Below are 18,904 nucleotides of genomic sequence, written 5' to 3' on the forward strand. Positions count from 1 at the left end.
AGGATAAGATCAGGTCTGGGTTCAAATAAGGATGTTACATTACATAAGTCACATAACTTATGTAACTTAAAACTTCAACATTAAGTTTTGGTTTCATACAGGACACAAACCCTGGTCTCTCTCAAGTCCTGTGTTTGACCCATCCATCCACAACAACCTCCTTCATTGACGGACATTCTCTCTCTTTATACTGCTCCACTTATGATTACTACATCCACTTCTTCAGGACACCTCATCCAAAATCATCTGGGTAGTGTTTCAACTCTAAATCAACGTAAAGAAATTAATGAATGTTTTGCATTGGGTTTTGGTGTCAGGTTTTTGGGTGATTTGAAAAGTAATTAATCAAGAATTTGATCACTGGGGCGACCCTGTGGCCTTGGGGTTAAGATAATAGGGATTTTTGTTGCATCCCTCTGCCTTGTTTCCTGTCATCTCTCCACTATCACTATCTAATAAATGCATAAAAGGCCCCCCGGAATTATTGTGGCAATGTTCTGCATTTTTTGTGCAATGTGATGTGTTTCAAGTACAGACTGTGCGTTGCTTTAACCTGACATGTCATGGAAAGGTTCTCTATTGTGGGAACACTCTGACCTTGTATAACCCCTGATCATACCTGTACATGGTTCTGTTCTGAATTATGTATGCTTGAACAGTCATGTTCATCTGGGAAAGAAGTTTGAAGTTCAACAGCCACGTCCACAATGGTTTTAACAATTCAAATGAACAGGATGTCAGTTTTCATGCAAACCTCTAAAATCAACTTGTCTATCCCATAAAAGCAGCCCAGGAATTGAAAAGCATCTGCGATCATTCAACCACTGCTTGAATCTCTGAAACACAAAAATCATAATAATAACCAAATTATAACATTGGTTGGGTTTGTCAAGTTCCACCAGACGCAGCTGCAACGCGTTCTGGCTGAGCAGCATCCACCGGAGCTGATCGCACCTGCTCTAAACAACGCTTCATCCAGAAGAATGATGAGATGTCAGTTTGCATGCATGTTTTTTTCATCCTTGATATAAGGAGGGAATTAAAAAGATCTCCCCACATTAAAAATGCAGTTAGCTCTGAACAACAAATTTCCTCAACTCTGATTTGGTTTAAATCAGAGTAACAGAGCACACTAACATATATGACCTGCCTTTAGACATATGTTAGCCTTTATAGATGATGCATTCTGCCTCTCTAGGGAATGGAAATAGGAGAATACCTTCCTTTCTGCAGGTGCTCCCATTAAATCATTACAGTGTTTTGTAGGCCAGGTGATTCTGCTGGCCGGTTATTTTGTGGGCCAGGTGTGTGTGTACAAGTGTATGTACCATACAATGCTCTGTGTGTTACTGACTTCAGGTATATGTGGATCATAAATTACAACACACAGACTACAAAACAACCTCACAATGTCAATAACACACTTCTAATGTCAGGTGTGTGTTTTGTCTGCTGGGCCGATGTGCGCAGGTGAGATCTGATCCATCTCACATGGATGCATTTTTTGTTTCAGTCGTTTGGAACTTTTTTCTTATTACTTTTACATTCTTTCCATTTTTGGCTGTGACCAGCTCGATTGGTCCACCCTTTGGCGGCCACAGTTCTTGCCCCAGGAGGAACGGAGGTCAGGTGTTTGTGAGGTTGTGTATATGTGAATGCAAACATGCATACATGGTCTGATATAAACAGATCAAAACACTCTGCGTTCTGCAGCAGAGTGACACCTCGTCACTGAAGATAAATCAAACCAGGTCAGATCCTGAAACCTCATTCCTGGTTTTAATTGACCATTTCAGCAGCGGGGAACCCTGATCCAGCACGGTGCTCAGGGATTAGTGTCAGGAGAGCATCTCAGGCTTAAACTCATCTTACTGGATTTTGAAATATTGCCTCTGCAGTCACCGAACCAAGAAATGACCTCTCTTGCAGCAGTGTAAAAGCTCCTGTGTTGTACAGTATGTGGTCAGGTTGACACGGAGGGCAGATACGTAGACACATCACATACAGGAGGAGTGATGGCTTTTAACATTATCTTAATGGAGTTTCTGCTTTGTTACACGGTGACACGGGAGGTCATACAGAGGTCAGGTGACAGCTGAACTTGTACACACTTTGTACCTGAGTGAACACTCTCACCTGGGCTTTGGCTTTACCTCTACATGGTTTGACAAAATAATCTTGCATCAGGGTCCATTTATGAGCTTTTTCCTTCGTTTTCAACCACATTTCAGTCTTTACAGGCAAACCGATGAAGAAGACTGTGACCTGTGGTTGAAAGCTCAAGAAAAACCTTAAGATCTCCACCAGCTCCTGTCCTGCATTTAAGAACTTGGCATGTTGGTAGCGAATGACAGCAACTACATGAGGACACCCTATGGTTTGACTTGAAGTTTGAAGGCCTGCACTACCCAGAAATCATGTACCATACTGTAGATCAGAAAACTGAGATTTCTCCACTCTTAGACTTGGATGGACTTCATACATCACCTTTCTGGTTCCAGCGGTTGCATTTTACTTAAACTGTCTTGCAAAGCACAACGTTAATGGACAGATAAAATCAGAGGACCTGCAGACCATGTTCTGTATATGAACACACACGTGGACGGAGTTGGAGAGAGTGAGAGGATAGGAAGTGTCGGGATCCAGAGGAATGTTTAGAGCCATCCGGCAGGAAGTTGAGACTTTATAGAAAGCCAGAGGAGGAAAGGAGAGAACAGAGGGAGGGGAAGGTGATGAAACAGGGAAGAAGAGTTAAGGATGGAGGGAGAGAAAGACAGAAAAAGTAAAAGACAGATGATTTACTGTCCAAGCTGATGAAGACCTGGAGTAAAGAGGCAGTTTGAAAGGCTTAAAATCATTAATGTAGGACTAAATGATGAAAGACTGTGACGCACTCGGGACCGACTGGAGCGACAACTGCGACTGTGTTTGTGTTCAGCAGACTGCGGATCAAATCGATTTTCACACATTTATTCTTATTTTCCAGAAGTCACATGCATTTCTGTTTTCATGCTCTCAACATTATGAAAGAGAAAAACAGCGAGGTGGAAACTCTGGTAGATCTTTTTCTTATCTATATAGTTATTTTAAATTGAGGACAATAACCTACAGCAGATTTCCAGTCTTAAATTTGGCACCTGCAACCTACAGCCAATATCTTCGCTGTGCTATTATTATTGGAAGGTAACAATTAGGGATGGGGCCGATCCGATCCCGTATCGGTATCGGGACCGATACCAGCGTAATTCACGTATCGGAATTTCCCGATCCAACCTTCGCAGATTTCCGATATCCATGAGCCATGTCTGCGCTTTAACGTCGTCTGCTGAAATGACTCCACAGGTGATTCCTGCCGGCCAGTCTGCTAGCTGGCTGCAAACTGTGGAATAGATTTCCTGAACTGAGGCGCGGCTCAATGAGACAGAGAGTTACGAGACACGCCTCCGCTCAGGAAATCCATTCCGCAGTTTGCAGCCAGCTAGCAGGATAGCATTGAGCAGCATTGTGGCTAGCCAACATGTCCGCTGTGTGGAAATACTTTACACTGGAAACACCGCAGAGCAAGACAGCAAAATGCAATGTTTGCAAAGCCGTAATTCAGAGACGCGGAAGCTCCCTCGCGTTGTACAACACTACGAACGCAATCAAACATTTAAAAAAAGCACCACACAAAACAGCACGAGGATTTTTTAGGCGAGCTGTCAGGAATCACTTCTGGAGTCATTCCAAAAACAACGTAAACTCCAGGCAGACAACGTGAAAGCTAAAGGGATTAGTGTGTGTGTGTGTGTGTGTGTGTGTGTGCGTGCGTGCGTGCGTGTGTGTGTTAGATGTTTACAGTTATTGCACTTTTCTTATATTTCAGATAATTGACATTTTAAAACCTTGATTTATTGATACTACAAGAGCCAGAGTACTTGATTTGTGGTGTTCAGATGCACACTGTTTTATTGATAGTGTGTGTGTAAGATGTTTACACTTATTGCACTTTTCTTATATTTCAAGACTCAAATATTTGACATTTTGGGAATTTAATAAATATTGACATGACAATAAATTTGAAACCCTTACAGTTGCATATTTGTTTTCAGGATGGGATTTTTCCTGTTAACAGGATTTCCTGTTTTTCTGACTTCCTTTTCTGACCTTATACTTACCTCAAGTTGCCTTTTGGGACATAAATGCATACATACGTACATATCATACTTGCCTGTTGAGGAGTTTATTCATATTATCTCATACAAAATCAACAATAATGATAATAATAATATTAAAGAAAACAGAGCTCTGGTATTGGAATAGTATCGGTATCGGCCGATATCCAAATTCAGGTATCGGGATCGGATCGGAAGTGAAAAAATGTGGATCGGTGCATCCCTAGTAACAATGGTTATTCGTCACAAGACAGCTGATGTCGAATACAACTTACTTAAACAATTACCTGTTCATTTGTCCATCTTTCACGTCATGATTTCATTTTTTAAAGTTGTCATAAATTGCAGTTTTTGGAGCTACTTTGGTGTTTTATTTTTATTTTTGCATATATTTTGTTAAAGGTTATATATATATATATGAGATTTAAAACATTAATATATTTTTTACATGGTGTCTCTCTCCCTCTGCCTGTGTTGTATCGCAGCCTCTCTGTGGTTTGTTTCCATAGCCGGTCTGCTCCGACTGAAACTGCTGTTTTTATCATCTACATCGGTGAATTAAGGATTTATTTCCACCAAACCAGAGTTGGTGATTGTTGGAAACACTAACAGAGATGGTTTTGGTGAGTTTTATGTTGTTTCTGTCCAGTTTGAAGTGGGTTTTTACCATTATCTGCAAGGTAATACTATCGTTTTGTCAATGGAGTCTGGTAGGCCATTAATCAAGTTTCAAGTGAATTTCATGTCTATAATCTTTAAAGAGCACAGAAGCTGGCAGAACAGCTGTGAATGAGCTTAAACAGGCTGAGATTTAACATTTTATTGAATTAAAAAAAAACAAATAAAGACCATTTAATGCTAATCCTGTGCCGCTAATCCTCAAACTGATGCAGTCAAAACATATGTGTGAGCTCAGCCTTCACCTCGTCCTCGTCTGAACCACACAATGCTTGACCTCGTGGACCGTGACGGCCTCTTTATCGCAATAACGCAGACCTACAAGGCTGCTATTGTGGCATCTAAATCGCAGATTAACCTACAAACTGAGACAAGAAGCAGACGTGAAAGAACCTGGAGGATGCTGTTATGGAGCACTTTGGAGATCAAGAAGTCAAAAAATGTCTTATCTCGAAAGAACTAAGCCCTCGGTATGTGAATGACTGATCTGGTCGTGCAAAGTCGGCCATATTGGTGCCTGCAGCATGTAGTTCTGCGTTGTTTGTTGATCCAAGATAAGTCCCGTCAGTGTTCACAACAAACGAGCAGTCGAACAATAATTTTCTGTGGTTTATCGGTTTATTGCTTTAATAAATAACCAACCTGTTCCCCTCTTTAGCCAACCGATGAGCAGTGAACGAAGCGGCTGATACTCCCTGATACTTCTAATATAGCTTGTGTTCAGGTCATCAAAGTTTAGAATATATAATATTTTTTACCAGGTATTTGTTTTCACAGTACAAATAAAAGCTTCAAAATAAGATCAGTGACATTTAAAATGATTAAAGCTACTTGCTCAAGAACGTTTTTTAACTTACAAAATTGAGTTAGTTTTACTTAAAATTTCCGATGTAATCAGTTTCAGGAACTACTGAACAACTGATTCATTCATTATGGCTTTAATTCATTCTCTGTCAATAGCTTACTTATCGTTTTAGCACTGAGAAATGTTCCTCTCCCTCCTTCGCTGAAAGCCGAAAGGGAGTAATGAGTTGCTCGAGGACACTTCAGCAGGGCGGGCGCTTTAATTGAAGTCCAGTGTCTCACAATGATTTTTTAAAATTATGAATTTAAATAAGAAGTTTGGTCACCACTGCAGCTAAAGGAGGATATAAAAATAAACAGGCTTCCTGTCTGGGTCTGCAACTCCAGGTCTGAGACTTTGTTTGATTTCCCACAGTCGCAGTTGCCCCTCTGCCCTATATACAGCCGGCTGAGAGCAGTGAAACCAGTTTAAGATGGAGTGCAGGCGGCTCTGGCTCACATCCAGAGTGTCTGCCTCCTTGAGAAGGTGTTATTTCAGCAGTGGCGTAAAAAGGCCTCTCCGGGCCGGCAGCCAAACCCGTCTGGCTTGCCATACATCTTTATTTTCTTTTTTTTCACTGAACATTAAAATGACGTGAGAAATAAGATACCAGCTCCCTGTATTTGACTCTGGAGTGGAATATTTTTGTTGCAAACCTAATTAGAAGTTTCAAGGTGAGACTGTAACTGTCAACTCCAAACACACACACACATTATATGGCCAAAAGTATGTGGACAGCCCTGCTTTGGGTTTAGACTCCTTAGAGAAGTATTAATGCAACATTAGTGTTTTTGTTTCCTGCTATGGCAAAACCTTTTATTTTTGCCGTTTATTAGTCTCCCTTAGGTTTACTTTTCTTTTTCTGTCTTTCTACTCAGACAGGAGTCACTTATACAAAGGAGATAAACCAGTTGGAATCTGATTGGTCAGTCTTGTCAAGGTGACCTAAAGAAACTCCTAGACATAATAAAAAGCTGCAGACCGGGCAAGAATTCAGCTGTACGTACGAACACAGTTGTCCCTTCGAGGAGCACAAAACGACTATCTGCAAGCTGTTTAAATTCCTCTCAGTTCCTCCTGGCTGCTCCACAGGTGTCAGGTTTCAGCCTTGAAACAAGCCGGGGAGCCGCAGAGGGGAGGGCAGTAGAAACGCTCTGACACAGCAGTGTGAGCGTACGGTTGAAATCATCGTTAAAAATGGAGCACTATAAAACGGGCAGGGCCTCTGTTTGTTGTGGCGAGCCCATTAACGTGTATGATTGGGCTGTTACGCTTTACGGCTTTAATGAGAAATGCAGACGGCTGAGGCTGGTGGAGAAAAGTCTGAAAGAATAAGAAGATTTGAAAGTTTCAGGACTCGTTTGGAATCTAGAAAACCGGGGTGCAGCAGTCAGATTCTTACAGGCTTATTTTGGAAATATCCATGAGATTTTATTGTGAGCTCTCAGCGGAGTTCAAACCTCCGAGCGGCTCGTTGCCAACGCTGAGCTCCGACTGCCAAAGCTGCAGCCACCTCATGTTTGCTGATCATTTGTCTTCCAGAGTTCATTTTCTAACTAAATACAACATAAATGCAACACAGCTCTGCCAACTTGGACGTCTATGAATTAGTTTATTCCCACCAGCATCTGAACACAGGAATCTCTGACCTATTGAGGCGATACGCACATCTACAATCCATATGTAACATTTACGCATTAATATCCAGTCTGAAGCCACATTTTTACCATCCACTGTTTAGATCTTGGTGCTTTTTAACTCTAGATTTGAACCAGATGAAGGATTTTAGTAATCGGACGTCTGGATCTTAAGTTATCAGAGAAACAAGCTGAGCTAACGTTAGCAGCAGCTCGGCTCGCAGGGAAAATCTGATTTTGTGAGTTGCGGTAATTGGAATCAATTATTAATAACCCAAGCACTCATGTCCTACTGCTTATACACTATACTATACACAATATGGGAAACTCATCTTTGATTAAATAAGTTCATCAGTTGTTGTTATTTTAATCAGAATTAAATTTAGAATCACTTTTATTGGCCAGGTATGTGCACACATACAAGGAATATGACTCAATGATAGAAAAGCGCTCCTTTAAGGAAAAATGTGCCCTCTGTGTCATATTAAAGTCAAGGAGCCACAACAAGAGGCAAAATGGATTCTCGACACACACAAATAAACAGTCAGTAAAACAGAAACTGAATGATTCATATCGCAACCAGAAACTGCAGTGATGTACCATCCGTGTTTATTTGCATACAGAGCGGAGTAAAGATCTGATCACAGGTGACTGGAGACGCATGCGGAGCCACAATCTGATGCCGGGTGTACACTGGACCTGGGTGTCTGCTGTCGTCACTAACACAGCGAACTCTGCAAACCCACACCTGAGGCGAGCCCGCTCTCCGATTGGTGGAAGTCTACCTCGCACCACGCCCACCAGTTCAAATAAAAAACAAACCCTGTAACCGTCCTACGGGCTGAACCGACTGACTCCGCTGTGTCAATACACACTCCACCTGCAAACACACTGCAGGTCCGGCTGAGCCGCTGCTGCTTTTTGATTGGACATAAGAAAACTGGATATTGGCCAATCAGTGGCGCCCACCTCTGAATAAAACCTGCCTCATCCTGCCTGCAACAGCTGCTGCTGGAGAATTTTACTGCTTCAAAATGCAATTTAAGAGATTTTCTTCTCTGCAGAAAGTATTTTTATTGTTGTGGGCTCCAATTATAGGGATTTTTTTACACATGGCCGCAGTATCGTGCAAAGTAATGAATAAATTTTGGGTTTTTAGGGGTCAGTTTTCATGCAAATATGTCATATAAAATGCCAATATTCAATATAATTATCTTATCAGGGTAAAAGTGGTTTTGAACCAATATTTAAACCCACAGCTTTAATTTCTTTAGCGTCCAACGATCAGCAGTTTAAATCCTAACACTCGCTGGTTTGTGCAGGTTGTTTCTCTGCACCAGACTAAAACCTGCACAGGAAATAAAGCGATTGTCTTTGGACGGGACAGAAAATGAGCGAGTGATGAAAATGTGCAGTCTGAAACTGTAGTCAGACTCTATTTATAGTCCCTGCACCGACTCTGGTCCAGACTGTTTTGGCTGCAGCTCAGTAATTAGAGACGAGAAACCTTCTGCTAACGGATGTGTCACTGTCAACACGTTCATGTCTCTATAGTTTGGGACAATGCGCGTTCAATGTTCAATTATGCACCAATAAGCACAATATGAGAGCAATGGGATATTAATGACAAGGGTTCCTCTATCCAAGCTCCCAAAACACACTGAACCACATAAAGTGCTGAAAATAACACATTCTTTAAGACCATTGTATTAAACACAGGCTGTGTTTACATACTGTAGGTCTTTATACCATTCAGTTTGTCAGTTCAACTGTTTCCATGAACCTCTTCACACCCTACAACTACCTACAAAGTTATTTCCACACAAGACCCAGTAATTATACATCTAGTTCACTGCGAGATAAATGAGCAATCAGCGGTAACTACTGCATGCTTCAGTGTTTAAATGCTTAAAGAAACATAAAATGTCTGTAAATTGCAAACGGAATACCATCTGAAAGTTAAGGATTAAAGCTGAAGAATTAAAGTTAAACATGGGTTTTGTAAATCCAAAGATTTGTGATAAAAGCAAAAATGTCAAGACTTTTCAATATAAGAATTCAAATATTATACAATTATTATACATCAATTTTGTGAGTTCAAAACATTCTTTATTAGGCACTTAAGTCACCTAAAATTACTGATTTTAAGTGACTTAAGTTCTAGCTGCTTAATGAAGAGTGTTTTTAACTTACAAAATTGAGTTGAGTGCTATGTAAAATTCATCAGGTGTCAGGTTTTACAGTACAGAATAAAACCTGAAATCTTTAGATTAGATTCACTCAATTTTAGGGGAATATGTAAAATGTCAAAATTGAGTGTTGAATTTGGGGTTTTGTAAAACGTGAAATACTAGACTAAACAATGAAACCCGGGATTAAATCTGGGATTGGACCTACATATTGGTGTTTTAGACTCTTTTTGAAATGTATAAGAGACTTAATTAAGAGTTTTATAGTAGTATAAGGGGCTAAAACAGGTAGACACCAGAGTGCAGAAATGTATACACAGCATTTACTGACATCAAATTGTACCCATGATGCTTTGTGGCTCGGAGTGTATTTACACTGTCAATGTTACGGTGGAGCCGTCATCAACAAGAGCACGGTTGAAGGTCCAAATCCCTTCATCAACAGACAGTCTTTGTCCGGCCTCAACCACCGTGAGTCCCTCATCGAAACCGTCTTCACTGTAAATACGAAACACTCTGGTTCCCAGTTCGCATTCCTCTCGGCTCAAACTGTTGGCCTCCATCTGTGGTGGCTGGAAGCTGGTTTACTTCCTTGTCAAATGCCCTTTTCCTTAAAGACTGGGTTCTTTGTTTCAGCTGCGATTAGCTGGCAGATATAAAGGCAGGCAGGCCGATATTTGAGACTATTGTGCACGCCTGCCTGCTTCTGGCACTCAGAAATATTCCCCCTCTCTCTCGCTCTCTTCCAGGGAGGGCTCAGCAGCCAGATGTAGCCTACCGTACAGAGCCTGCTGCAGCAGCCTCACACTGTTTGTTTTACTCAGCCTCAATGCTCTCACAAGCGTCCATGAGCTCACCGAGTCTTCCGACCTTTGGCCCTTCCATACCGCTGAAAGCCTCCCTGGTTTTTTTTTTCTTTTTAAAAAGCACGAGCACCAATGAGAGAGCAGGGAATCTCTCAACCAGGAAGCAGCTGTTTAACCGTTACACCTGAACAGAAACCGGTTTTAAAACGCTCACAGTGTTTTTATAATCTGACAGCCACTTCGAGTCCCACAATGAAAAATAATAACTCCAGGAGTGACTCAGGTGTTGCTGCCGTTACCTGGCCAACGTTACCATAGAGAGGTGTGGATAGTGATGTCATAAATCAACCACAATGTGTAGTTATTAGCCGTGAGTCACAGCTCGTGGAAGATTTACACAACCAGAATGCTCCGAGATTAACTGTCTGACAGACTGTACTGTGGTTTATTATCATGGTTGTTGTGGAGAACCTGAACCAAGATTACCTGTCGATTGGTCTATCGAGCTCATGCACCTGATAGAGCGACATAATCGTCATTCAGAAATCTTAACTATCACTATGTTGTTTTGTTTTTATTTAACATAATTTGATGAATAAACAGGTCAAATGTTTGTATTTTTTTTAAATGTATGACTCAATCTCAATACTTTTTTCAATTGTTTGGGTTTCTATAACGTTTTAGCTTTGTTGTACAGGTTTAAATCCTCACAGAATATTTTAAGAAAAAAGTAAGCTAACATAACTTATCCCTCCAAAATGAGTCACTCATTCCCATTAATTACATCCAACCCAAACATGAACTGTTGAAGTAATAACTGAGTTGTTTTGAGTGACATTAAATAAAGTATTGGTGATTTCCTTTAGTCTGTGAACACATTTTAAATAAGTTATAATACAACATATTCAGTAATAACACAGAACTAGTAAGTATATTACACTCATATTCAGAGTTTAATTAACTTAATTTACCTTCAACAATAAATGAGTTACTGGTACTCAAATCAAATACTCTTTTAGGAGTTAATACATTTAAACTCTTTCCTCAAACAGTTTGAGTTGAACTAACTAATCAGGTTTTACAGTAAAATAAGCAGAGTTGTGCCTCATTTGCATCATCATAAGCAAAGTAAAATGACTCCATCATATTAACAAATGACTTACTAACAGTAAATTCACAACAGAAAGTCCACAGTCCTCCATCATTCAACCTTTCAGTATCAATACATATCTCTGCTGTTTGGGGGCCAATCAGAGGCTCCCAGTGGGCTGTAGGTTCAGACTTCTATTAATAGCTTTACAGGACTTTTTTTTCTTGGAGGAAACAAGAAAAGAGGTACGGAAATACCACAGATCCACTGGGACCCCGTCCAGTCCCCCCGCCCCCCTCTGACCAGCGCAGTCCCAGTGTGGTCCCTTCCTACAGGGGGGCTTATAGTCATTCAGGGCTCATCTAAAGTACTTAATGACACCTTCGCTCCAATAAAATGCCTTTAATATTTCAGCAGGGAACCACAGTGAGTTTATGTTGACCTCCTATCACACTGTATTCACTATAACAGCCTACAGTGGGTTTATGCTCACTTCATTACACTTCATTGTGTCTGTATGCTTCAAATAAAACATTAATATTCCAATAAGAACTCAGACTGTTGCTGAGAATCTTCAGGATTGGTGAATAAACAGGATGATACACGTTTAAAGCTGTTTCCAAGTAGCCCACAGTTTATCATAGGACTCATAAAGTCTGACTAATGCAACAATGAATGTGTGTGTGTGTGTGTGTGTGTGTGTGTGTGTGTGTAGAGAATGAAGCAGTTAAAGACTTCTTCTTACCTCCGTGAAGAAATTATCCATTGCCCTCGTTATTTTAATCCCCGAGGATTGACTGTGTGGAAAGCGCGCGTCCGGTCAGTCCCACTCATGTGTTGTTAGTGTGATCCCAAAGCAAAACCAGAAAGAGGGAGCAGATCCGAGAGTTTCAGTCCATGATCTTCCTCCTGAGCGTGTGCAGGCTGGAGGACAGTCAGTCAGTCAGTCAGTCAGTCAGTGTGGAGCTACAGTAGTACATTTACTCTTTGTTTCATGGGTTACTCCTCCAGCAGAGTCCTTTAAAAGAACTTTCTCCTCCTCCTCTTCCTCACTCCTCTGTGCGCTCCTCTGTGCGCTCCTCCGTGCGCTCCGCTGCGCCTCCGTGCCCGCAGGTCAGTCCGGTTCGGTGCTCGGTTTGTTTGGTCAACAGTGAAACGTGCTGCAGGAGCTGAGTCTGCGAGAGGCCGGTGAAACTTTGGAGACGCTCACTCAGTCAGTCACTGAGACCGGCACACAATAATCCTGAAGCTCCACCTCCCCACCCAGCAGGGTCCTCCTCCTCCTCCTCCTCCTCCTGCAGCCCCACTGTCTCTCTGACTCCTCCTGCTGTCAGTATGTGGAGCCCAGCGCTGAATGGAAGACAGACTGGAGATGATGTCTGCAGGTGAAAAGCAGCAATGGATGGATGAAAGGAGGAAGATTGGACGGAGAGGAAACTCCAGATCTGATTAAAGCTCAAACAGAGAAACCTTCAGGTGAGGATGTGGTCAAAAGTGAACTTTGAACCTTAAACCAACGTGTCCAAAGTCATTAAAGGGCTCAGAACTACTGAGAATATGAACATTTAATATCCCATGAGATTGTTTCATCAACAAAATACAGTTTAATTCAGGTTTCAGCAAACAAGTGTTATTTTTAAGAACAGAATATCCTACAATCCACAGCTATGTCCATGACACCTGAAGACCATGTGATGTGGCTGAAAGCTCAGGAAAAAGACAGCAAGTGGACCTTTGGTTGGGGTCGTTATCTCACTATCTAAATTAGTTTAATGAAGAAGAGTCTTTTGCATTTTATTTATTTGAAGGACATGTGTGTAGGATTTACTGGCATCTCATACGAGGTTGATGAGGATATCAGGTGAAGTTGTAGATTGAAGCTAACTGAACACCACTCGCGTCTGTGTTTGACGACCTGGGAATGAGAACGAGCTGTGGGGTGTGTGGGAGGAACAGGATAATAATGCAAACAATAAAAGTTCTGTGACCGTCCGAAAGCTTCATATCTGAGAGAAATCAGCAGAATCTCATCCTGCTGACGTAAATTCTTCAGAAAATAAGAAAATGAAATACTGAGGATCTTCTGGCAGAAACTGCTTTTGTTCATCCAAGTTGTTAAGAAGGATCATTTTTCACATTTGCTACTGAAGTTGCCCAGTAGTTTGTGGATCCCTGAGTTCACTGGAGATACTGAGGGAGGTTTATATCAAACATTTACACAATAGTGATGATGAGTGCACAGATGAGATGAGTCACAGTTTGTTTTTTTTAATCCATCATCCTGCCGAACATTTCATCACGTTGCTGCAGGGGAGCCAGCAAGCTTCTTTGTTTTTGCCCTAAAATATGAATTCTCCTTTCAGATCTGATGACAGACATTTGACCTAATTTAAATTTCACAAAAAGCCTGTGACTGTGTGTGTGCGCGCTCAGATAATGCGCTATATGGTTTAGTGTTAACATTCTAGCTGTATGTTTATGCCGTCATGCGTGTGTGTGTCTGGTTTTCCCCTCGCCTTACTGAGCATACAGAACGACCCCTGACCCCGCTGGTTTGGGTCGCCATACGCCTGTCCTGTCATTGGGATTTAGCGCCCCCTGCTGCTGGCTGACAGGAGACCAGTTCTGACCCACAACCACGAATGAAATCACAGCTCACAGTCCACATTTTCCCACAACTGCATTAAGAAAAGGGCAGAGCAGGAGGATGAGGGGAAGGTGAGTTTATTGATATCTTAGGATCCTGAACACTTATATAAAACGGAGTCTTCTGAGCCTTTGATGATATTCACGGTTTTAGTGTGAACCCTTTGTATTCAAACGCTCTGGGCTTGTTTTGAGCTCATGCAACACTAATAACCACAATGTTGCATGTGGTTTTGCGATCCTGTGACTATCAGCAGCTCGTTTAAGAGGGAGAACACAATCTGAGCCAGCCACAGGAAAATAAAAAGTGTAAGGGTGCATTAGAAGGAGGAGACAGATGTTTGATATCTCAACCTCAGAAAGCTGAGGTCTGCACTAATGCTCATTTTCACATAATTCTGCAGGCGTTCTCATAAAAAGTCCATCAAGGCTGAGTGTTGGTGCACTTGGGTGTGATCTGGCACCAGAACCCGTATATGGCTGCCAGATTTGGGAGGTTTTGATGGCGCTGACTTGCACATTGAGCTGAGGGTTACTGTAGATCCAGCTCACATTACTTGGAACAAATGTGACCTTATTTTAACCTGACTTTAACCTGGAAGTCATCGTTGGAAACTCTTTCCAAAAATACCCAGGAGGTGATTGGATGAACTATCAGTCTATCACAACAAAATGTAGTCAAACTCTTAGTAAAATCAGAAAACATCAAGAAAAGCCTTCAGTGCTGTTCTTTGCTCTTCTTTCAATGAATAAATTCTCTCCAGTTCTGATATAGCCGATGCTAGCAGCACTTACGCTAGCAGCCGCCATTGTTGTTTAACAAACAGTATCTTCTCACTGCGTCACACCTAGAGCCCACCCTCACACTGCCAGTATTAACTCAAAGGGCCGGTACCACTGTACCAACCGCAAACACAATTCAGGTATATCTCCAGCACCAAGCATGATGACTTTAGGCCCGGCTACCTGAATTCATCCTCATGTAGGATTTATTGGTTGTACCTTGTTTTGAAATGGTCATTAGTACTTTCCAAAATGAAGATGTTGAGTAACTGAAAAAAGGGAAGTAATGTAAATATGGTTCTCCAAGGCAATCGAACTGTGTTAATTAAACAGTCCTTTTGTGTCAAAGGGTTTAGTCAAAGGTCCTTCTGAAAAACATCCTAACATTGAAAATGTCACAACAAACAAGCCAACAGCAGCAGGGTGTGCTAGGTAACACAGGGTGCTTCTCAGGCTCATAATCTGTCCCAACTGTCCAATAAAGAAACTAATTGTGAATGGCTTTGCTTAAAAACCCTGCGTGACATGTTAAGTAGGCAACAAGAAGCAACCAAGCTTTTCTCGATGAAAATGATCGAAGTCATTCGCTCTTCTCCCGACTGAATTCAGTAAGAGTTAGACTACGTTTTATGGTTCTTTGATCTGACAGTCTGTGCCTGCCTTTTTGCAATGGTTCAGTGTAACAAACCATCTGGCGCAGTCATGACATCTAAAAACCTCTCAGTTTTCCACCATATTTATCTTCGTTTTATCCTGCAAATCATCAGATCAATGCTGGGAAATTAAACACATAGAAAACATTGGCTTTGGTTGATTTTCTCTAAATTAATACACAGCAGTGATTGTGGACGTCCAAGTAAGTGCCTAAAGTTTTGGCGTTTTGTCGCCTCTTCTTGATGTATCCTCACAGCTGTGGATTTACTAACTCCTCCCAATCATTTGTCTCTGAGGTGTCCTCCACCTGTTATCACACTCCACAGGTCACCTGTCTGGACAATGTCACCTCAGTGACCCTTGACCTCTAATTCCCGACCGCTGACAGAGGTTAAGTAACACTCACTCCCTGTACCCATGGTCTTAAAGCCCCTAGGAGTTCTCAGTCAGGGTCAAACTGGATATAGTGAGAGGAATGGGTTCAGCCCACCTTTTCAAACGCACAATAATGCAGCTCCACCTCTGGTCTCGACCTTTTGTGTCAAGGATTTTTGGGAGTTGACATGTTGGTGTTGAGTTTGAGAGGAAGGCTGATCCTTCTGTTGAGTGAGGAGTTGCGGCGGAACCACTGTTGGATAACTCTGGATGTTCCAGTCTGTTTACGACAAATCACAAGTATATTTTTTACTTTTCCATTGACTTTTTACATCAATTCACACTTTATAGTACCAGCAATTGCCACACAAATGTATGGATTTCACAACTCATGCAAGTTTCAAGACTTTGATATATTACACAAATTAGAAATAATTGGGAATCAATGGCCGCTTTAAACAAAGTACAGTACATCCAAAAATGCTAAACCGATTAGCATGCATTTGACAAGAGTTAAAGAGCTAAAGGAGCAGGTTATCAAAGTTTAAGCAACTTCTTCACTTCACATAATTATTTTGGGTTTTTTTCTGTTGATTATTTACATGATTTTCTGTTATTGTGAATTTGTTTATCAGATTGATTTCACAACATTACATTAGATTAGGTCAGTTCAATTTAGTTTTTGAGCAAACTTTACCTGCTGGTCCGATGAAGATCATGAGATGGGGTTGAAAGCTACTGCATAGAAAAGATAGTAAGTGGACCTTGAGTTGAAATTATTTTGAGAAACTACAATTTCCATGGTCAAATAATGAACATTTCACACATGAACGTTTAGTTCGGTCTAGTTTACTCTGACAACTGAACAAACTCCACCTGCTGATCTGATGAAGATCATGAAATTTGGTTGAAAGTACACCATAAAGACAAACAGCATATCTTAATAAAAAGAAGAAGTAGGTGTACAGCTGTGGACTCTGTTTCAATAATGAGATACACTGAAATAGAAGTTACCATGATGTAACTCCAGCTAGTGGTGATATCAACGGGCAAAATCTGACTCTAGAATATCTGTGCAGCAGTTCGTCTCAGACTGTCCCTGTCTTATCTCTGACTCTTCTGACATGTTATTCTCTCAAATAGTTTGATTTCCTGCTCCTTTTGTTCTTCCAGTGCCTTCTCAGTTCTTACATGATCTCTCATGAGTGTGTGAGTGTGTGAGTGTGTCGGGTTAAAGACACTACTGTGGATGTAGAAACTGAACATTTCCAGATGTGGACTGGCATAAAAATGAACACACGTAAGGCGACTGAACATCAGCACAAAATATTGACTTTTGACAACTGAAATACAGATGTATCAGTACAGGCCGAGATCTCTAAGTGGTCAAACAAATTAAAGGATCACAAGCATGACAAAAGATGGGGCCACAGTTCCCCTGTTTCCTTGGACCGATCATCGAAAAGCACCGGAGGATTACGGGAGCCAGTTGTCTCTTGTTGTTTGATTCTTTGCCAGCATCTCCAAACTTCCAAAACAGGATGAGGAAGACAAACATTTCCTGTGGCTGTTTCTACCAAACATGTGAGATAACAGAGAGCCGGGGACTCCTGTTACGTCTGTCAGTGGTGAAGCCAAAACAGACTTCCTCCAAACGGCATCACGCTGAGAGGAAGATGCAGAGAGCGGAGGACTGACAGTGACACGTGAGAGACATGAAACACTTTAAAGAAGAAGGAGAGGATGGACAGCCAGGTAACATAAACTGATTGTCATGACTCCAACAGGGACAACATGATGTCTCATACAGTGTGAACCCTTGTATTAGAACAGTAGACAGTGAAGATCATGTGATACATTTACACAGATTGAATATTTAACTCAAAGAATAGATGCAAATGCCCCATGGACGCCTGTGCTTGTGTGGCACTGACACACAGAATGAATAATATGAACCATTATGTCCTCAGATTCATGCAATAAATGATGCAGGAAAATTAGCGCCAGCCTTCATCAAAAAGCATTTTTCCACCTGATTTTGGATTATTGTAGAAAAAATAAGCTCTGTGGCAAACAAAGGTTTATGATACTTACATGTTTTGTTCAGCGTGAACACTACAATTTTTGATGCTTGTTTCAGGCATTCATAATCCATAAAAACACTGACTTCTATGCGAGGGAGCCGGAGGTTCTAAAATGCTGACTCATTTCTGGGTTCTAGGACTCGTTCCTGCAGCAGAAGAAGAAGGTTACCACCTTTTGGAGCGTGTGCATGGTAGCTACTGTGGCTGACGTCCACCAACACATTTTAAATAGGTTTGGAAAAATGTTGCATATCAGTGTAATATATAATATAGTTTTAAATTCAATTAACTGAATGAAATTAGTACAATTAACAAAATTTACCCAAGTTACCTTAACAATGAATATTTGACTTATTTGAACTCAAATCATATATTTTATAAATTTAAATTTTTTGAATGGGGTTTCATTTCCAAATCACACAACCTGCCGAGCAAACGCTCCTTTAATGTGAAATCTCAGCATTGTGATATATTTCTGTGGCCCGTCTGGCAGAGTAGCATGATGACATGTAATATATAAAATTAGGACACTTTAAACTGTAACTCATTTTGTTGACGTTGGCTTCAGAAACTGTGGCCCTTACAAGCCCTTCATTGATCATGAGGGGAAAGTGATTGCTGGTTCACCTTCAAGGACCCGAAACCTCCAAAAGACTCCTGAAAGTATTCTCAAAGACCAAAGGAAGGAGAGAGCGGGGGAGGGAGGGAGGTTGATAATTACTTGCAGTCAAGCCTGTCTTCAACTCCCTGTGATTACCGAAGGCTAAATGTTAATCTTACCCACTTACCGACAAATGATGACGCAGCAAACTCTTTGAATGTGGGCAGGGCATGACAAGCCCAGTTATTACTATTAACCCCTTATAAAGAGCCAGAGAAACACCACCAACAGTGAGAACAGCAGAATGAAAGAGTGTTCTGTACGGCCTGTTTTTGAGACCTTCTGATATTGATGTCTGTTAAA

General features: G+C 41.2%; 1 protein-coding gene across 2 annotated transcripts in view; it reads right to left on the reverse strand.

The window, feature by feature from the left end:
* myo10 (myosin X) overlaps window positions 1-12,621 on the reverse strand; it is a 126,491-nt gene extending 113,870 nt beyond the window's left edge. For both annotated transcript variants that reach the window (XM_051403180.1, XM_051403171.1), the window contains exon 1: window positions 12,144-12,621. In XM_051403180.1, coding sequence (XP_051259140.1) covers window positions 12,144-12,164 — 21 coding nt within the window. In that variant the 5' untranslated portion in view covers window positions 12,165-12,621. The remainder of the gene's footprint in view (window positions 1-12,143) is intronic.
* Window positions 12,622-18,904: the final 6,283 nt, after the last annotated feature.

The sequence above is a fragment of the Dicentrarchus labrax genome, unplaced genomic scaffold (assembly GCF_905237075.1).
Source record: "Dicentrarchus labrax unplaced genomic scaffold, dlabrax2021, whole genome shotgun sequence".
NCBI classification, from domain to species: Eukaryota; Metazoa; Chordata; class Actinopteri; family Moronidae; genus Dicentrarchus; species Dicentrarchus labrax.